This window comes from Monodelphis domestica, chromosome 6, assembly GCF_027887165.1.
Source record: "Monodelphis domestica isolate mMonDom1 chromosome 6, mMonDom1.pri, whole genome shotgun sequence".
NCBI lineage: Eukaryota > Metazoa > Chordata > Mammalia > Didelphimorphia > Didelphidae > Monodelphis > Monodelphis domestica.
Genome location: NC_077232.1, coordinates 53947316 through 53969833, shown reverse-complemented (window position 1 = coordinate 53969833; position 22518 = coordinate 53947316). Strand labels below are relative to the sequence as shown.

The 22518-nt window shown below is 37.3% G+C and overlaps 1 protein-coding gene across 7 annotated transcripts in view; it reads left to right on the top strand.

The window, feature by feature from the left end:
• The window catches only part of ANO5 (anoctamin 5), a 143628-nt gene extending 138573 nt beyond the window's left edge, over positions 1-5055 (top strand). For all 7 annotated transcript variants that reach the window (XM_056802021.1, XM_056802015.1, XM_056802017.1 and 4 more), the window contains one exon: positions 1223-5055. In XM_056802021.1, the coding sequence (XP_056657999.1) occupies positions 1223-1447 (225 nt within the window). In that variant the 3' untranslated portion in view covers positions 1448-5055. The remainder of the gene's footprint in view (positions 1-1222) is intronic.
• Positions 5056-22518: the final 17463 nt, after the last annotated feature.

The following is a 22518-nucleotide window of genomic DNA, read 5'->3' as shown; positions in this document are numbered from 1 at the left end:
ATCTTGAATCTATCACTTCTCTTGCAGGATATGAGTAATGTTCTCCATTATCAGTACTCTGGAATTATGACTGGGAACTGGGTTGATCAGAAGTTGTATAACTCTTTCAAAGTTGTCCCCCTCCACCCCCCATGGCATCATTATGATATAACTTGTTCTCTTCATCCTGCTCAATTTATTCTTTTTCAGTTCACATGTTTCTTCCTATGTGCCACAATAGCATGCTGATACATCCATATAATGATTTATTCAGCCATTACCACTTAATGGGCTGTTCCCCCACCCCCTTAATATTGTGAGCTCCCTATTACACTGTAAGCTTCTTGAGGACAGAAACTATCATTTGCCTCTTTTTGGATCCCCAGTCCTTAGCACAAAGCCTGGCATATAGTAGGCATTTAATAAATGATTATTGGCTGATTGACTCCTCCTCTCAGTTTCTAATTCAATTTCACTAGAAATAGAACTGTACTTAAGACGTTTGGTCAGTGATGTCTATAATGTGACAGAAAAATGATTGAATTTTCAGAATGAGACATACTGTTTTTGAACATAGAATGATGGGGAAATTTGTTCAGTAAGAGTTTTGTTTGTGTTTATATATTATGGAGATTTTGTTTTTCTTTTCTTTTCAATTGAATGTGATGAGACGAGAGAAAAAAGTACTTGTTGATTTAAAGAGAAATAAAATTCTTTTTTTAAAACCCTTATCTTTTGTCTTAGAATCAATATTGTATATTGGTTCCAAGGCAGAAGAGCGAGTGGTAAGGGCTAGGCAATGGGACGTTAAGTGACTAACTCAGCGTCCTATAGCTAGGAAGTGCCTGAGGCCAGATTTGAACCTAGGATCTCCCATCTCTAGAACTGGCTCTCTATATTGAGCCACCTAGCTTCCCCAGGTAGTGCATCTTTTAAAGAAGATTGACTTTGGCTTCTGGTATAATGAGTTGCTGATTGGGTGTGATCAGGGAATTTAATCTCTGAATGTAGAAAATTCTTATAAAAATGTTAATGTGAATAAGGAAACTCTCAAATAAATTCCAGTAATACAGAAGGCTGTATATTAGAAATAACATTATGTCCAATCTTGGATTCACATCTTTGCCCTATTGGTCCTTAAGGCAAGACCATTTGCCGCGGTGATCTCTGAAGCTCTAAAAATCTAAATTCTCTTGTTGTGTGATTATCCTAAAATACTCTCCCTTTTTGGTTCTTTCTCTAGCACATCGTTTTTGTTGTCAAATTCTTTGTGGCCTGGATGATCCCTGATGTCCCAGCAGAGGTGAAAGCCCGGATCAAAAGGGAAAAGTTCCTGACCATCCAAATCCTCCATGAGTATGAGCTCCACAAACTCAAAGAGAAACTGTGCAATAGGACAGATGATCAGGTGGAGAAGGAAGTTATTGCCACAGAAGGGAAAAGGGATCTGGCCCAGGTGATGGGATAGCCAAGGAACACCACTAACACCTGCTGGCCTGGCTTGCCTCAATTCTCTGAGACCTGGCTTTGGGCCAGGAAGCATATGTGCATTTTGGCCCTTCCTTTTTTTTATCCAAAGATTTTTAAGCTCTTATAGAAGTCACTGGTCCCAAGCTTTGCCATATTGGAAGCCAGCCCATTATAACTTCACGGTGCCAGTTCTCGCCACATGTCATTTTATAGATTTCTGTATGTTAACCGTTAAAGTGTGTGTCCAGAGTCCAGTTATTAGAAGATGATGGAATGTTGCTATTTAACTCAGAATATTCATGGTAAGGCATGATTTCATCTTCCAGTACATCGGAATGTTGTCAAAAACTTCTATCCTCGAGTATTTTATACACTTTGGTTTAAGTTTTCCCATCAAGCGATTTTATGACAAAAAAATAGAAAGAAGAGAAATATGTCTTCCAAAGAATTCGTATTTTGCCACTTACTCAAAGAAATAAATTAATCTAAAAGAAATACAAACCTACACACATATACATCAGGTGAAACATTATATCCTGGGCCCAGTGCATAAATTTAATGAGTTAACTGTCCATTAAAATCCAGGAGGGCTGGCCTTCCAGGAAATTTCATGAATGTTTTTTCCCCCCCAAAAAATCAGACTTCATAAGCATTTTAAAGAACTGACTCACCCACCCCCAGTTCTTGAATGCCATTCATTATCTCTTACCTGGGAATCAGGCATGCTTTTAAGTGTTGAATTTCTGTGAGTCGTCATGAATATAAAATGAGTTGTACAGAAGCAGATATCTTAATATTTAAAGAAATCAAGACAATGTATATTAATGTATCTACTGTCTTTAAAGTTATGAAGTTGATAGAATTATTGTTATTGAAGACTTGCCTTCCAGAATGCTTCTCTCGCCTCATGGAGCCATTTTTTTTTTGCATATGGTAGCATCAGCCATATTTGTCAGTTAGCCATAAACTGTTAATGAAATGTGTCCTTGTCAACTTAAAGCAATTTCAAGCCTTTTAAAAAATTATTTCACAACTGTTTTCTATGGCTATACTAGCCTATACTGTACCCAGTGCCTTTTTTCTATGTCTTTGATATATATGAAATGAAAGTGTTGGTTTGTGAGAAAATCCCCAGAATTATATTTCAGACGTAAGTCTGTAGACCCTGAGAAGTGATCAGCCTAATAATCAATGCCTGTGTTATCCCTGGAGGAAGAGGGATTCGTAGATGGTTAGATGAGTCTGTAATATTTGTATAGTCTTCCTGAAATTAAATGTAAGGTATACCTCTGCACATCTGTAGCATTCTAATGTCCTCAAACTTAAGTCATACACACATATTCATATATATGGGAGTGTGTATGTGTGTGTCTATATTTATACATATATACATATTCCCACACACTCTATATGTGTGTGTATATATGATGTACATGTATTTAAAATAGAGGAACAAGTCAGTTTGATATTATTTGAACCTCTTAGTTCCTAGCTTGTTTTCAGTTCCAAATGACTTTTTTTTTATCTAGAGACAATGTTTGAGCAAAAAAATTCAGACAGGATTCCTTATAGGATTTCTCGTGTTAATTACCTACCTCCTCCAGCACACAACATCCTTTTTCCGCCATTCAAGAAGTGGCGAACGACATGGGTTGATCCTTTACGATTGATGTTTGGGAGTTTTCAGACCACAAATCTGGGTCTGGTAAATCCTGACAGTCACCCCCCTCCACATACACACACACTATTTCCCCAGGGCTCTCCCCAGCATCCCTACTTGCCAATCATTGAATCAGATTGATGCCATCAATTGGACTGACTTAATTTTTTTTAATAAATCTAAATAAACTGTTCATTGTAGATCTAATGTGCAGGCTATTGAGCCACTTGAGAACCAATCAGGTATTAAGTGCAATAAGCCATCAATGAATTTTCTTTATGCCAACTTGTATGCTGCTATTATATTGCACATGATTTATTCACTGTGCTCTTTTCTCTTTCTTGTATGTAAGTTCGAGTTTATCCTGCTTAAATGGTTTCGAACTCAGCTTCATGGAGTTAGGTATATTTCCCGAATGTCCCACCAAAGGGCTAATTTTGGAGTGTAAACTGGAAAGCAGACATTATTGTTTTGATTAAGTATGCATGAAGTGACCACAGATGGGAGAAAACATTTTTTTAAATTATCCAAATGCATTTATAGTGTTGGATGGACTTTTTGTTTTGAAAGAGAGATTTTGGAGAATTCTGGGTGTCCGAAAAGTCTTTATAAGCTTCAGTAACTAAAAAACTGTACTAAGACTTTTTGTCCCTTTCAAGGGACATCCTATACTTTGTTCTTAGGGTTATTTCTGATTTCTAGAAGGATTTCCATATTCTTGGGGTTGCAAAAGAAACTCTGAAGCTTGCCTCAGTTCAGTAAATTCTACCCCAGACTCAATGTTTCTTTCTAGAGTGTCCACAGCAAACACCTCTCATATGATGGGGGTGGTCATCTTTCATCATTTGATTGGATTATTCCAAGTTGTACATGATAGCTGTGTTTTCACAAGCAGTCTAGGAAGCCTTTGCTTCATGCTAAGCCTCACTTGACATTTGGCAAGAGCCAAAATAGGCTTAGGACTGCATTCACACTCTCTTCTTACCCTTGTCTCTACCATTACTTTTATTTTTTCATAAAAAATATAGTCCACAAAACACTACCGTCATCACATTACCCAGAAGAGGAGAGTTGGAAATGTGTGAAAATTCCTTTTTCTGCTTCTTTGGCTCTCCCTGTTTAGCACACATTATCACATTCAATCAAGGTGTTACAAGAATAACATGTACTGTATCTGTGTAGTAGTTGGATGAGTTCTTTCTTTTTAAGTTGACTGAAAAGTTGAAGGGATTTTCACCCTTACAGTGTAAGCAGTGATATGTTTTCCTACCTTTTAAGACTGTAAATAAATACAAATACATATATATATAAAGCATCCTTTAATTCAAGGGAAAATGATCCTGTAGGACCTCTTGGCAATACTTGGCCTCCCTCAACTGCCTCAAGAGAAAAATGTGCTAATTAAGCAAGACTGTCAATGACTGGACTCTTTGAGTTTAAAAAAAGAAACACTGTAATGAGAGGTTTTACTTTTTAATTGAACAGACATGAAATATCTGCTTCTAAAGGAAATGGAATGTTAGGAAGTAGTTATGGGATCATGAAGGAATTATGCTACCAAGTAACACTATATCCTTTTTATAACCATTTTCTTTTATTTGTTTACTGCTCTTTTGCCTTTGTGCATGACTGTTCAAAATATGTTGGCTTTTCCAATCAAAGAAATAAATAATATGAGCAGAAAAGGAAGGAATTGTGGGTATTGACATTATGTGTGGTAGTCACTCACTTCCCTACCTGGATTCCAGATCATAATGGTTTTTTAGTTAATTGAGAGTGGTTGGAAGGTAATTTGCTATACTGTGGTATCCTGATGATGAATCCGCCTCACTGCACCCACCTCCCTGTTTTCTTTTTTATTTAAATGTTGCTTTTAATCAATCTGTATATGACTTTCAGGAGACGTGAATTCAGTCGGTGAATAAAGCAACATTTAATTTTTTAAACTGTGCTTTGGATAACATTTTAATTTGTGTGCATGTATTTGATAATAAAATGTCAATGTTTTCTTGACTTGTTCTAATGTCAGAAGGAATATTAGAAACTATCTCAACCAACCTCATTTAGACAAGGAAACTGATCCCCAGAATAGAGAAGTTGCCTTTCCAATGTTATGTAATAAAATCTAGGCTAGTAAAACCTCAAATCTCTTGTAAATTCTTGGCCATTCACCTTTCTACAATGCCATTCTGCCTCCTACAAGTTGTCTTGATGATCCTGACTACGTGTGTATGTAGTCATGGAAATGGTGAAACTTCTTAGGCTGGGAAGAGGGAAGGAAACACATGTAGGAAACAAAATATATAAAAATTTTTAGAAAGTACCATTTATAGACCTAAACTTTTTTTTTGTCAATTTCTTTCTTTTTTTTTAAATTATATTTTATTTGATCATTTCTAAGCATTATTCATTAAAGACATAGATCATTTTCTTTTCCTCCCCCCCACCCCCCATAGCCGACGCGTAAATCCACTGGGCATTACATGTTTTCTTGATTTGAACCCATTGCTATGTTGATAATATTTGCATTAGAGTGTTCATTTAGAGTCTCTCTTCTGTCATGTCCCCTCAACCGCTTTCCCCAACTTACATTTCCTAGTTCCTTTGCCCTGTCCTTAAATCATATGGTATCCATTTCTTTCAGGCTCCTGGGTGACTTCCTCTGAGCTCTGAACTTTTTCAAAGTCGGTTCTAAAATGTGGCAGCCAAAATTGAAAATGGTAGATTATATAATTGCTGGCTAACACTATTTCTTGTCCTGAATATTTCCTTCCTTTGTGGAACCTATAATCAGGTACAGATGGCCATAAGTCATGAGTTCAGGTTCTTCCTTTAATATATACTGATTATGTGACCCTTGGTAAATCACTTAATTTATCAGTGCCTCAAGAGACTCCCTAAGACAAGGATTCTTAACCTTTTTATGGGTCCTGGACCACTTCAGCAGTTTGATAAAGCTTATGTATGTCTATATACACATATGTGGGTGTATATAAAGTCCATAGACCCCAGGTTAAAAATTCCTGCTCTGAGATAATTTACACATGGCAAAGCTGACAGTCATCTGAATTCATAAAAGGAGTTTCTTCCCTGAGAGTTCTTTATGCTAATGAAATCACAAATTTAGAAAAAAATGTTACCAAACACATTTTCAATTCATTCTCTGTAGTATTTGACACTACATTAAAATAGGCAGGCAAAAACAAACAAACAAACAAACCCAAACCTGTTGATTATAAACTTTTAAGAATGGTCAAGATTTTACAGAAATCTCAGGTCAATTTGTCTATAGATTGATACCCCTCAAAATAGTTTAATGCTTTTCCAGTGGAAAAGATCTCTTCCACTCATCTACTCTAGAAGCAGGTATGTGATGTAGAGAGGGTATGTGGGATATTTGGAAGAGCACTGAATTTGAAGTTGAAGGACATTGTGTGTACATACCAGCTCTGCTCCCTTTTTCTTATGTGACCCTAATCAAGTCTTTTCCTTTCTGGGCTTTAAGGAGTCTCAGCTGCCCAGGGGAGGGATGGAGCTTGATCCTATTTTAAGGAACCTTTCCAGCTCTAAACTCTGTGATTCTGCTAAGTAGATTCATGAACTAAGTGATTTTGAGTAAATGGAACCTAAGGCAGAATTAGACTCAGTCCTTACACCAGAAGTAGCCAGATAGACTTCTAATCTCAATGGGAAGAAAACTGAAGGCATAAAACATATAGAAAGAATTATGATTGGGAGTTGGAGGGAAATCAAGGAATATAAACTCCTTGAGAACAAGAATTGTTTCACTTTTTGTCTAAGAACCTAGCATGGTGCCTGGGACTTAGTAGGTGTCTAATGCATGTTTATTGCATTGTTGAATTGAATAAAAGCACAGATGATCACATTTATGTTGCTTTTCCATTTTCTGTAATTTACGGATCAGGAAAATAAATTGATCAAGTACTACATATTATGAATGGAAATGGCTGTGGGGAAGAAATATCACTGAGATAAAGAACAGTGAAGGAGAGGGATGGGGGTCTGGCCAGCTGAAAAAATGAAGCTAGTTTTCATCTGAGGGTGAGTTTGAAAACAAAGGGAAAAAAACAGTGAAATAATAGTTGAAAAGGACTTTAGAGGTCATCTCACCTGGTCCTACATTTTATTTTATTTATTTTTTAAACCCTTACCTTTCATCTTAGAATGAATACTATGTATTAGTTCTAAGGCAGAAGAGTGGTAAGGGCTAGGCAATGGGGGTCAAGTGACCTGCCCAAGGTCACACAGCTAGAAAGTATCTGAGGCCAGATTTGAACCAAGGACCTCCCATCTCTGGGCCTGACTCAATCCACTGAGCCACCCAGCTGCCCTCTGGTCCTACATTTTAGAAATGCAAATGCTTCCCCTAGAAGGGAAGAGACTTTCCTAAGGTCACATAAGAAAATAGCAGAGGCAGGAGTCAAATCCAAGTCATGGGATTGTGGCTTTAGAGTGAGAAAAGACCTTATAAATCCCTAATCCAATACCTTCATTTTACAAATGAGGAAACTGAGTCTGAGAGAGGTGATTTCCCTGGGACTACACATCTAGTAAATGTCTGACTAAGGAATTGAGCTAAGGTCTAGAGTTCTCTCCATTGTGCCTATCTCATTCTTCTCGTCCTAGTAGAAGACTTTTGATCACAGATAAAACATCATCAGAGATCATGGACCCAGAGGACTCATAATACTTTAGGAATGAGTGGAAAATTAGAGGTCATAAATTTTATTATATATTTATATTTTTATATATTACACATACACATAATTATATAATTAAAATTAGGACCTTAGAAGTCAAGTTCAATATCATAATAAGTATTTTGACCAGGCTCTTTACATTGCATATAATACGTGGAAGAAAACAGAAGTTCGTTGAATAGAACTACATGGCCAAGGTCACATAGCTAGTAAGTGTCAGGATCAGGACTTGAATTCAGGTCTCTTAATTTCCAGACCAATTCCCAATCTATTCCATTATTCTATGCTGCTTCCTTTTTAGAGTAATAGAATGGTCCATCTAAAATAATAGCACAATAGATTTAGAGCTAAAAGGAATTTTGGAGACTACTATAAAGTCCAGGTTTTTCATTTTACAAATGAACAAATTTACAAATGAACAAATCAGGTGCAGAGATGTTAGGTGCCCCATCCATGATCACACAGCTGATAAGTGATAGAGATGACTATGAAATGCATTTCTTCTTGACTTCAGGTCCAATGCACCATGCTGACTATCCTTGATAGTACTCTTCCTGCCTTTCACAGTGTTTTTATAGTATTAAGCACAAGGAAGCCCTCAGCAAGTAGATTTATCTTCTCTGGCCAGTTTTCCAGCTCTTTTCTTCCAAGGGTCAAAGTGATACATCACTCAATATATGTCAAACAACCCGTAATGCTTCTGGCTCAACTTGAAGAGCTGCTGTTGTTCCTTCCACGAAATACTTCTCTTCTGAACCCATATAATTCACTAGGACAGATCTCGTAAATATTGTCTAGGAAATGGATACACAGTGGTATCAGCTGAGAATCTCCACTGAGAAATCAAGGTAGGCTTTCTAAATTTCTGCTCTATCTTCATATGTCCATTATACATGAGTATACAGGCACACATGCATAGATGTATGCACAAGTGTATCTGTATGTATATACGGTCACATACATGCATGTATACATATATGTATAAGTATTTGTGTGTATATGTGAATATAGTATATATATATATATATATATATATATACACACACAACCTTTCCCTCAATCTGTGTTCAGATTTCTTTTTTAGCCCGGCCACTAGCACACCTGAGTTCTAATCCAGGCTACTCCCTGATGGTTAGCCTGGAAAAGAAAGAGTTTTAGGGGGAAAGGGAGACAGAGGGAAATCTTCAAGCATCTTGGGGGTAAGCCTGTCATATTCAGAGGGATTGGACCTCTCTAGCTTTCCCCCAGAAGGAAGAACAAGAAATGAGGGGCAGAAATTGAAGAAATGTAGATTTCCACTCATGTGGAGAAAAGCTTCCTAGCAATGAGAGCCGCCCCAGGTGGAATGAACCAATTTAAGAGGGAAATTGGATTTTTCCTCATTAGAGGTGTTTGAACAAAGCCTGAGTGACCACCTGTTGGGGAATGTTTCCAGGGAACAGGTGTAATGCGGGCTATGTGACCTTTAAAGTGCCTTCTAGCCATATGATTCTGTGGCTGGTTCTTTTGGCCCCAAATTAAGTAAAATTGTCTCTGAGTTCCCTTCCACCCCATAATCTATGATCTTCATGTATAAAATAGGGATAATACCCCATAAGGTTTCTTATAGAACACCATACAAGCATAATAGACTATTGTGTTTTATTATTAAGATTGTTACTAATCATTGGTGAAAGACACCCTTATTTTAAGATGAGAGAATTGAGCTCTAGGGAGGATAAGCAATTGGCCCAAAGTCACCCAGGTGGTAAGCATCAGAAGTGGGATTTGAACCAGGTCATTTGACTCTAGAACCAATGCCCTTTGCTCATACCACATAGTTTCCATAGCAATTCATAAACATTTATTAAGTGCCTACTATTTGCTAGATAGGGCAGCGAGGAAACCAGTGGATCGAGTACAAGCCCTGGAATCAGGAAGACCTCAGTTCAAATTTGACCTCAGTCACTGACTAACTGGACAACCCAGGGCAAATTATAGGAGAAGGAAATGGCAAACCATTCCAGTATCTTTGCAAGAACACCCCAAATGGGATCTTGAAGAATCAAACATGACCGAAAAATGATTAAATAACAGCAAAAATGTACCAGATACTCTGCAAAGCACTGGAGATTCAAAAAAAGGTAAAAGACAGTCCTTACCCTCAAGAAGCTTACAATTTAATGGAGGAGACCAAAGATGAACACCAGAATTGAAGGCTCGTGACCTGGATGTACATCTTGGCTCTATCTTCATGTCTTCTCTGAACCCAAATTTCCTTATCTATAAAGACAGAGTTAATACTTAACCTTCCTACTTCGTGAGGTTGTTTTGAGAAAATTAAATTATGAACTGTAAAATATATTTTAAAAGATAACAAGTCAAATATTATGTTAATATGAAATATCATTATTATTTTAGAGAGGGAAAAGTGAGTCCTCCAAAACAGAATTGCTAATCAGGATCTTTGGCAGAAAAAAGTTTGGATCAATCTCTTTAACCATAATAATATTTTTTAGGGGAGATATTTAGCTATTGTCAACCCAAATGGTTAGAACAAATTCCTTGAGAGGCAGCATAGTTTGTTGGAAATTGCCCTGAATTTGAAGTGACGGGATCTAGGTTGAATTCTGACTTTGCCATTTACTATCTCTATAACCTTTGAAATGTGACTTACCCTTTCTAGCCTCAGTTTCCCCTTGAATAAAAGGAGGATGTTAGATAGATGACCTCTGAGTTACATTTATGATCCTTCATTCTTTGATAACAAGAGCTTTTCATTCTCAAGATTCATGTGCTACCTCGATACACTTCTACTGGGAAGTTAATTAATCTCTCTGCTTAGAGAACCAATATAAGGTAAGTCATAACTTATCTACCCAAGTTTCTACACCTATAAAATGAGGGGTTTGGGCAGGATATTCCTTCCCTAAGGTCCCTTCTGGCTTACACATTCTATGGACCTATGACTGGTGGAGACTGGAACCCAATACTGTCTCTCATCAAAGAGATGACTGTTCTTGAAGGGCCAACCATACCTTGCTCATTCTAAAGGAATAGTTCACATAGGAAAGAAAAGTGACCCAAAGGCTCAAAACCAAAATTGAGTTAGGGATTTCAAGTATAATGTTAACCATATGTGCAGGTTATTTGGGATGATTTATAGCATAGGCTGACAACGATATACACCATGAAGAAAGTGATTGATTTTTATTGTCATAAGCCCTAGAAAAGAGGCAACAGGCCATGGCAAGTTCTCTACAGGGGAGCAACTAAACCAAAAGACTCTTCTGACATGAGAGACCACAATCTTGTGAAAGCAACAGAACTCTTGGTTAAATGGTTGAATGGTAAACTGAAGCCAAGTCCACCAAAAGCAGGTTCCACTAAAGTTTCACTAAAGAATAAGAGCCCATATGTGAGCAAGATGGCACTAGAATATGATGAGGGATCAGCCCCGAAATAAATCAATTTCATATCAACACAAAGAAAGACCATAAATTTAGGAGGCTATGCCCTGGTAGAAGCTTTAGCATCTTGGAAATTCTCTTGTGGTGTTAGGGTAGTCTTGCTGACCATGGAATGGCTGACTTTTTGAAGAAAAAAGAAATTATTTTAATGGACTGGCAGGAAAAGAGAAGGTTTTAAATCATTTTATTTTATATACTGGAACTCAAATTGGAGTTGGTTTTACAAACCTTCAGGGAACACACATGTCCCCCCTTTCAAAGGATGATTTCTTCTTAAAATATCTTTTCCCAATGACCCAATAAGTCTTTCGGAGATAGAAAATTGGCCCCTCTCACCATATGGGAGAGGGGCAAGGTAGAGAGAAATGGGAAATATTGTCTTGTCTCCCTTAGACCTGATCTGGTGTAGCTGGGTCAGAATTGATAGAGGAGATGAAATCTAGATTGAACTTTACCAGTGATATTCTAAAGATTCTTTCACTTTTGCACACACATGCATATATCCATATGCATAGTCATACATTCACATTCACATGTACACACACATATGACCTTGAAACAAGGATGAATCTAAACTCTAGACTACTTAGAATTGTCCTCTTTAATTCATTTATACCTATTTGGGCTACTCAAGTCCAATACTCTAGGTAATAAAGGAAATCTCTTAAACTTGTTCCTTTGGTTTGTTGCCTCAAATCCTTTCTTCATGCCAACCAACTAATAAACCATTGGCTCCAGCCTGTGCCTCCTCATCTCAGGTGTGTGGGGACATTGCTGAAGGAGAGCATCACTACTGTGTGACTGAAATAAATATCTTTGATTCTGTATCACTTTTAACTGCCTGTCCCAATATTTTCATCCTGGCAAAAGCAAAATAAAATGAAGATCAAAGGGAACTTTAAATGAAATTGTTTCATTCATTCATTCAATAAACATTTATTATAGATCTCCTATATTTTAAGGCATTGCACTGGAGGCTCATAAAAAGGAAAAGAAGTCACAAAGAATCAGCATGTGGTTTGGAAGTGGGATTAGCAATGTGAAATAAAAGAGGGGCAGCACCTCAGTTTTCCTTAGTGACAGTGAGGGGATACACACACACATAATAAGTGTTTATACACACACACACCTGTGTGTATATATATATATATATATATATATATATATATATATATATATATATATACAACACACCTTTACATGTTGATATATTTAGAAACAAATGCTTATGCATGTTGATATAGAGGCTCAAAATGTTGATATAGACTCATATACATATATGCATGTATATGTGTATATGCATATATATAAACATATATATAATATATTATATATATATATATAAACACCCCCTAAGTTTTTTGTATGTTTGTTTGTCCTGTAACATCAGAAGCGATGGGGTATAAAGCGTACCACTCTTGGATCAGAAGACCTCCATTCATGCTCTGCTATATTAGTCTCTGTGTGACTTTGGGCAAAACCACTTCACTTCTCAGTTTTCTCTTCCATAAAATGAGAGGGTTGAGCTATCTCATCTGCAAGACCCATTTCAGCTCAGCTCAAACATTATATGATTCTATAGGGAAAAATTGTTTCATCCATGTTTCTTCTATAGTTATTATTTCCTCTCTGTGTCTACACTTTCAAATTGACATGGTCAGAATGTACCAGACCATAAGTTCCTTGAGGGGAGGGAAAAGTTAAGCCTTCCATCACTTCTAGAGGACATAAACACAAAATTCAAAACTGGTTGATTTTGTTTTATGCAATAGGAAACCACAGGTACTTACAGAAAACTTAAAGAGATGTAAGAAAGGATGGAACTCTGTAACACACAGGGTATAGAAGTTATACCTAATCATTCACCTCATTTCAATTTGCCGTTTACAAAAAGTAATTTGGTGATACTAAAATAGCTAGTTTTCTAGAAATTAGGTGGCTACTAACAGTAGTAAATTTCTGAATAGTCTGCTAGGACTGAAACTGCCATAGATTATTGATGTCTTTTGTGTTTATACTCACTATTAAGCAAGCCACTTGTCTCAGTTTCCCCATCTGAAAAATGAGAGAGTTGGACTATGTGGAAGATGCAAGCCAGAAAGAGAGAACTTCAGACTTGCAAACAAAGCTGGGGACCTGATCTGTCAATCAGGTGAAGATTCCAAATAGAATGTTCCCAGGGAAAGACAGTTGGAGGCAAGCCAGGCTGGCTGAGGAGGAGACTTTCTTGGTGGCTGACTGAAGAGGAAGAAGCTGAACTGATCTTGTTAGTTTTTGTCCCAGGCTGAAGGACCCTTGGGGGGGGGGGGCTTCTGAAATTAGGCTGAGAGACCTTGCTGGTTTTATGAATTGAAAGAAGAAAAGAAGAATAACAGTTATCCTCCATCTCTCTGACTGTCCCCCTGTCACAGCTGTGACTTCCCAAACCCTCATAATCTTCATTTTAGATTAGGGAAACCCTCATCCCTCTCACCCCAGTTTCCTTGTCCTGTTATCCCAATAAACTCCTTACCTGAGAAAAGAAAGGAAGAAGTTTTTCCTCATAAATATCATAGTCCACTCCAGGGGGAGGGGTGAAGCCACAAGATTCAGAAGAAACTGGGAGGGAGAGGGTGGAAGAAGGGAGAGAGTGAAGGGAGGAGGAGGTTAGGAAAAATATTGCTCCATTAGCCATCAAATAGAGATCAGTAGGCAAACCCCAGAGAATTCTCCTGTGGCAGCATCCCTCTATCTCAAGCAGCTCCTTTCATCTATCTCCATTGTAACTAGGCAGCCCTCAAGTGTCCCCACACTTAGCAGCCCCTAGTCACAAGCCAGAGTATCCAGTTACAACCACAGAAATCGTTTCCACACAGATCATCATTTTATTACAACTATAGCTTCAGAGGTCTCCTCCAATTCTATGTCTATGATCATTTACTGATACCAAGGGACATAAAGTCCCCTCCTTCAAGAAGAGGCTTGACTTGAACTGGTTCCTGAAGCCAGACAGTATATGGTTAAATGAGAGGACCATCAAATATCTGCATTGGGAGAAGCTACAAAGATTATGTAGTCTTACTCACATCTGAACGATACTGCACGGGTGTACATCAAACGTTTTCTTGAAGACTTCCAGGAACAATTCTTCACTTTTCCAATATCCTTCTTAAAATGTGGCATTCAGAGATGAATTATGCTGAAGAAGATAGCTGGACAGAGAGTTTCCCTAGGACAATGTTCCACTAACCTTGAAAGGAGCAAATAGAATTAGTTAATGTAAAAATAATGGATTCCATTCAATTACACTGAGTCTTGGTCTGACTATATAACCAGATTGTCCATTTTGGGGGTCAGTCTAGTGGCAAGTCTTTGAAACTAAATCTCTTGGCTAGCATTAAGCAACATAAAAAGAAATACAGCATGTTATTTTTATTCAGAGACAGCACTGTGTAACAGATGAAGGAATATACTTGGAATCAGAAGATTAGGGTAGAAAACCAGATCAGTACTTAATAGCTGTGCAATGATTACCAATTTCTTAGATCCTCAGTTTCCCCAATTTTAAAGTATATATTTACATGACCTTTTATTTAAAAAAAATTTTTTACCTTCTGTCTTAGATTCAGTTCTAAGACAGAAGAATGGAAAGGGCTAGACAATCAGGATTAAGTGACTCGCCCAGAGTGACACAGCTATGAAGTATCTGAGATCATAATTAACCTCAGATCCTCCTGACTACTAACATAATGCTCTACCACCATGCTACTTAGCTGCTCCTATTTGCACTCCTTTTTAAATGGGTTGTTTTGAAGAAAGCATTTTTACAAACATGGAAGCAGTGCTTTTTAACCTGTTATGTGTCATGGACCCTTTTGGTAATCTGTTAAAACCCCTGTACTTTTTCTCAGAATAATGGCTTTCAATGCAGAAAATAAAATACATTAATTACCAAAGAAACTATCATATTAGAATAAATATGTAATTTTCAGCTCCAATTTCATGGCCCCCTGAAATTTTCCAGGTACCCCTTCCATAGATCTTAGTTAAAAAAAAAAACAAACCTCTACTTTAATTGGGACACTAATGCATTGCTGGAGGAGTTGTGAACTGATCCAATCATTCTGGAGGGCAATTTGGAACTATGCCCAAAGGGTTATAAAAGAATGCATATCCTTTGATCCAGTAATACCACTACTAGGTCTGTATCCCAAACACATAAAAAACAAGGGGGAAAGAATCTAATTCTACAAAAATATTTATAGCAATTTTTTTTGTGATGGCAAAGGATTGGAAATCAAAGGGATATCCATCAATTGGGAGAATTACTGAGCAGATTGTGCTATATAATAGTGATGGAATACTATTATGCTGTAAGAAATGATGTACAGAATTTCAGAGAGAACTGGAAAGACCTACATGAAATGATGCAAAGTGAAATAAGCAGAATCAGGAGAATACTGTACATAGTATCAGCAATATTGTGGGATGATCAATAGTGAATGACAGCTACTCTCACCAATTGAATGACCCAGAACAATTCTGAAGGACTTATGACAAAGAATGCTATCTACTTCCAGAGAAAGCACTGTTGGAGTTGGAATACAGATCAAAAAATGCAACTTTTCACTTCAGTTTGGGTTTTTGTTTGGGGGTTTTGGTTTTATATGATTATTCTCTTTAAAAAATGAACAATATGGGGAGCATCTAGGTGGCTCAGTGTATTGAGAGCCAGGCTTAGAGATGGGAAATCTTAGTTTCAAATCTAATCTCAGACACTTCTTAGCTGCATGACCCTAGGCAAGTCACTTGACCCCCATTACCTAGCCCTTACCACTATTCTTCCTTGGAACCTAAAAACAGTATTGATTCAGTATTGATGCAGAAAGAAAGGTTTTAAAAAATGAAGACTATGGAAATGTTTTGCATGATAATACATATATAACCTAGATCAAATTGCTTGCCAGATTTGGGAGTGGGGAAGGAGGGAGAGGATTTAGATCATATAACTTCAGAAAACTTATGTGGAAATTTGTTTATATATATAATTAGTAAAATAAAAGTTCTTTATAATAACAGTTTTTTAAAAACCCTCTGCCTTAGGGGCAGCTAGGTGTCCCAGTGGATAGAGAGTACCATGCCTGGAGTCAGGAGGATCTGAGCTCAAATTTGGCTTCAGATACTTCAGAGCAAGTCACTCAATTCCAATTTCCTAGCCCTTCCCACTCTTCTGTCTAAGAATTGATACTAAGACAGAAGGTAAGGTTTGAAATTTAACAACAATAATAGTAATAATGATAATCTCTGCCTTAAACTGTTGTAGAGCTTATAGATCCAGTCCTATACATGATGGGGAACTCTCAATATAGAATCTCTCACTAGAATAGATCTGTGTCCCAGTTTTAGAGAATTGTCTGGGGCACTCCCTGAGATTTGTCCATGGTCTTGTAAGAAGTCTATTTCAGAGGCAAAATTCAAGCCCAGATCTTCCTGATTCTAAGTCTAGCCTTTGTGAGAGTAAGTTATTATTCCTGTATTCTAGATTGAATCTAAAAAAGGAAGCAGAATTTGAGGCTCAAAATTATTTATTTTCAAATGTTGGAAGCTATTTTTATATATAATTGAGAAAAAATAAATTAAATAAAATTAAAAAATGAATAAACACCTTTTCAGATGAGGCAATAATTATGGCTAGAGAGTGAAAAGATAAACTACAGACTCCTGCTAAAAGCTGTTTGTCCTTGACCCTTCACTTCAATTTTCTGAGCCTTGTAAAATGATTTCAAAGCTGCCTTCTAGATTTAACCTAGTTTGAGTCTTTGTCCCAAAGAGAAGGTCCATATGCCATGGGCTAGGACCCTATGTTCTTTCCTCTTTCATTCCTTGTACTTGTGTGCCTGACCTGTTAATTGGTAACAAGAGAACAACAGGCCAAATTAATTAGCAGGGACCCCAATTCAATGATTGTTCCTGTCTCGCTAACTCTCCAGGTCAATGCCCTGGTGGTACTGTAACAGTAGTTCCCTCAGGTGAAAAAGAAGGAAATTTTTTCTCCCAGAATGCTGAACCATCAAGTACCAAATTGGTCTTAGCCTAGCTTGGGAGTGTAACCCTGCAAATGATGGACATTTTGACCCAGTCTCATCGAGTCAAATCAGATCTGCATGCAGCAGGCTCTAAATAAAGCACTTCATAGTTCTCTCACACCTATTCTTCAGTAACCAGTAACTTCTCTTCCCCTGCTTCAAGACTCAACATTTTTTCTTACAGTACAAGACTGGTTGATCATTCTGTAGCTGCAAAAGTAAATGTGTTTCCCTCCCCCACATTTTTTTTTCTCCAGCAGAGATGAGGGAATCATAAAGGTACAGAATTCGTGCCTCTCAGTTAAAGCACAGGTGGGACATCAGACAAAACTGTGGTGAGCCGAGCACTGAACATCTGCTATGGCCCTGCTTTATTGTGTTGCCCAAAGGTACCATTATTTTTTACCTCCTTTAGTTAAGGTAGAGGTGGAGGTGTATCATCTTTGAAGGGGGGAGTAAAAATTCTATTTTAGTAGAAGGCATTCAAATGACATTTTCTCTTGTCCTCTTATCCCTTAAACCTTTGGCCTGATGGGTTGAGCCCTGGAACATCTCATGAAGAGCCTGAGAGGACTGTGCAACTGACCCCCGCCATGCCTGCTCTCCTTTAAAAGGCTTGAGGGTCTAAGGGAGCTGATATAATTGGCTCTGCCAACTTTTCTGGCTTCCCATGTGGGGCTCAGGCTGCTAAAACTCTTCAGAACTTTTAACTCATTGAAGGGGAGCTAAATTTATATTGAAAAACCTAGGCAGGGATCCTTGTGGCCAGCAGCTGACAGTGAAGGTATTAGCTGCTACTTTCAAGTCAGGGCCCAGTAGGAGAGCTAAATCTGATCAAGCCTTTCTTTAGGATGTATCTGGATAAAAACTCAGCCTCAGAAGCTTTCATCTAAAGGACAAGAGACAGAAAAATTGGGTTAGGATTCAATGAGTCCCGGAAGCATTTCATGATGAATCTACCTCCTCCATATAAATCAACTATCTAATATTTACCTAATAACCCTTTTAGATGTCCAGTTCTAGTCTAATGACTTTATGGCACACACACACACACACACACACACACACACACACACACACACACACAAACACAATATGGAATGTAGTTTCTGCCCTCAAGATACTTACAATGCAAGAAAAGATCCTATGGTTTAGAGTGGGAAAGTTAGAGGTCATATCATCTAGAGGCATCAAATTTGGGGTTCATGAGCTATATAAGAAGCAGATAAAAACCCCAAATAGGACCAGAATCAAATTAAAATGTAGTAGAGAAGTGTTTAACTCAATAAAAATACAATTCAACATATATAATATGAATTTACAGTTTGCTAAATCTATGCAATTTATAAAGATCTATATCTATTTGAGATTTTTTTATACTACTGATTTAGTCCAACTGCCTTGTTTTACAACTGAGGATGGGGACGATTGAAGTCAATCTATCACCTCTCTCCCCTGAAAGCAATACACAAGAATACTATTCCTTCCATAACTTTGTCAGGTGATAACACATCCCAATAGAATCATTCAGTCAGAGGTATGATCTAGGTGTGAATAAGGTTGAGGGATCTCCTTTTAATTATCCAAAGGCATTTCAGCCATGGGTATGGATCTTAAGATGTTTGTTCAGAGTGGATGACTGAATAAATCACATCCTATAGACTTATATAAAACCAGTAAGCTAGTTTGGAATAGAACATTAGAGCAAATAACATCTTAGCAGTGGAAGCCTGCAGCCAAGTGCCTGAGAAGCAGTCACTTGTGGGAAGAGGAGAAAAACCTCAGATATAGTCTCTTCCTCCCCACAGTACCCCACCATAATCAGAGGAAGACCTTGGGAACTTTGTAGTATCAAAATATTTGTGTTTTCCATAAGTGTCCTATTTCTAGCAACATCCCTGGAATAATGTATATAGTATCTGCATTGGTAACTGAAAACATAATAGACACATAGAGGAAAGATCTAAGAACATTCCAAGAGCCCAGCAGAGAAGATACCTCAGGCCTACAATGACTATGTGAATATTGTACAAAAGAGTGAAGAGAGCTTCCAGCAATCAGGAGCTATGATTGATCCCTTTGCCATGTTTGTTCCCAACTATCCTGAAGAGTTTGTATCAATTGAAAGATATGTTCCATACTTAGAAGGTCATGTTTTGTACCAACTATAGTACCATGATAAACACTCATTTCTAAAAGGTAGTGATTACTGGTTAGTTGATATCTGCTCATAATAATTGTAGAGTACACCAAACCAAATCATAATGCAACTTGAAAACAGCAGATTCTGGATGCCTAGTCAAGAAACCCAGATAGAGGAGATGATGAATTCATTTGTGTGGGCTGAGGGCTACACAAAGAGAGAAAGGACTCCAGAGCAGAAAATAATGGATTAAAGGAAAATGTGTTTGGTCCACCAAATAGGATTAGGTAGTGAAAGAATCTGTAATTTGTATTTGTCCTATGTAATCTGTAAACTTCTATGTTGCAAATAATGTAAAAAAAACTGATCAGCTTCCCAAAAAAGTATTAAAAAGCATACATAAAAGATTATTCTGCCTTAAGTACTCTGATTCAAATTGATATGGATTTGTATGTTGAATATTTTTCTTGGGGATAGTGATTAAAGTCTCCTAAATGCTTCTTTGTAAACATATTGTTGGATTCTAGTTTCTAATCCATTCAGCCATCCACTTCTGTTGAGCTCATTCTATATACATTCAGTTATAATAACTAACTGCATTTCCCTGCATTCCATTTTCTTCTTTATTATACAGTCTCTCTTTTTATCCTATTCCTTCCTTCTCAAAAGTATATCTTCCTTCTGACTCCTGTCTCCCTTAATGTCCATAGATTTTCCCTTATTCCCTTCTCTTCCTATTTCCCTGTTGAGTAAGATAGAGTCCTACACCCAAATGAGTGTGTGTGTGTGTGTGTGTGTGTGTGTGTGTGTGTGTGTATTCTTCCTTCTTTGGACTGTTTCCAATGAAAATGAGGTTCAAGCATTGCCCACCACCCCTCCACTTCCCCTTCTACAATAAAAGTTCTTCATTATGTGCCTTTTGTATGTGAAAATTTTTCCTCATTCTACCTCTCCCTTCCCACTTCTCCCAGCACATCCCTCTTTCTCATCCCTTATTTTTTCCAATTATCTCAACATAGTCTATTCCTACCCATGACTTCTGTTTATGTAGACTCCTTCTAACTGCCCTAATAATGACAAAGATCTTAGGAGTTAAAAGTATCATCTTCTCATATAGGAATATAAACAGTTTAACCCTATTGAGTCCCCTATGATTTCTTTTTTCATATGTAACTTTGTAATACTTTTATTAAACCTTGTGTTAGAATGCCAGATTTTCTATTCAGCTGTGGTCTTTTCATCAGAAATGTTTAAAAGTCCTCAAGTTCATTTAGTATTCATATTTTCTCCGGAAGGATTATATTCAGTGTTGCTGAGTAGGCTATTCTTGGTTCTAATCCTAGATCCTTTGCCTTCTGGAACAATATATTCTAAGCCCTCTATTCCTTTTAATGTGGAGGCTGCTAAATCTTGGGCAATCTTTTTAAAAACTCTTTCTTTCTGTCTTAGAGTTTATACTAAGTATCGGTTTCACAGCAAAGGAATGGCAAAGACTAAGCAAATAAAAATTATTTGGCTAGGCTAAATTCAGATTTGAGCTCAGTACCTCCCATCTCTAGGTATGATACTCTATTCACTGAGCCCTTTAGCTGCCCCAATCTTGTGCAACCTTGATTGTAGCTTCACAATATTTCATTTTTCTGGTTGTTTGTAATATTTTCTCCTTGACCTGGGGCTCTGGAATTTGCCTTGGAGTATACTGCTTTTTCCCTGAAGTACAGAGACCATCTGCCTGAGAATCCATCTGTCAGAAATCCACTTGGTGACAGTAAACCCCAGGGTTTGGTCATCGGGGACTCTGGGTATACTTAGGAACAACCCCAGGCTTTAGATAAGGGCTCAAATACATCAAATACATCTGTGAGTATCTCCTCATTATCTTTTTGAAAATCCATTCTAACTAGTATAGTAGAATAGTCAGATAACTGGGTTTTCTGGGTCTTGGTTAGGAATAAGGAGTAGTAGCTTGAGTGAATTCTCAAGAAAAAGATATAATTCACCATGAGGTGAAAAAGGTTGGGTGGAGATTAGATCTATAGTTTTAGGAACCTATTTATCATTCCCCCTTTACTCCTATCATAAAAAATAAACTTTTTCTAGAGCCCAAGGGGTTTTGTACTTTACTGGCCCTGAAGAGGTCACTAGGTAGGTGGTTATCATCTCCCTTCCATCCAGGAAGGATTTTTATTTCAACTTTGTCAATTTTGCTGTTTCTTCAGTGAATTTTTTTTGCTTCTCACCATTAGATCAATTCTATTTTTTAAAGGTATCATTTGCTTCAGGATTTTTTGTGACTCTTTTATAAAGCTGCTAATTCTCTTTTCATAATTTTCTCATATCAGTCTCATTTCTTTTCCAAGTTTTCCCTTATTACTCATCTCTTTCTTGAAATCTTCCAGGAATTCTTGTTGGGCTTGTGTCCAATTAAACACATTTTTTGAGGTTTTGCTTGTAGCTATTTTCACATTTTTATCTTCTTCTGAGTTTGTGCCTTAGTCTTCTCTGTCACCATATTAGCTCTTTATGTTCATGTTCTTGTTGTTGTTTACTCATTTTTCCAGTCCATTTCTTGACTTTTAATTTTATCAGATTGCTTTCCATTTTAGAGAAGGGAAGGGAGGGAGAGAATCTGTAAGTCATTTTTTAAGAAAATGAATATTAAAAATATAATTGGGGAAAAACAAAATATTATTCTAAACATTTTGAACTCCACTTACCTAAAGATGAAGATGTACTATCTCAATTTTTTTTGACACTTTTTTTGACTCAAAGTTTTTGACACTTCCCAAGAGTGATTCTGGGAGATGTATGATCTTTTTTGGTCTATCATCTGTTTTCTTACACAAAATGGGCCCTTGGTCCTCTGAAACTGAAAGCACCAGCAATTCTCTTGACCTCTGAATTATGTCCAGATCCTCTGTTCCTGCAGCTATAAGGGTTAGTGCTTCTCTCTACCATGGAACTGTGGCCAGGACTTCTACTCCCACATAATATACTCCTCTCTTCCCTGGAATTATAGCCCCAAACTGTA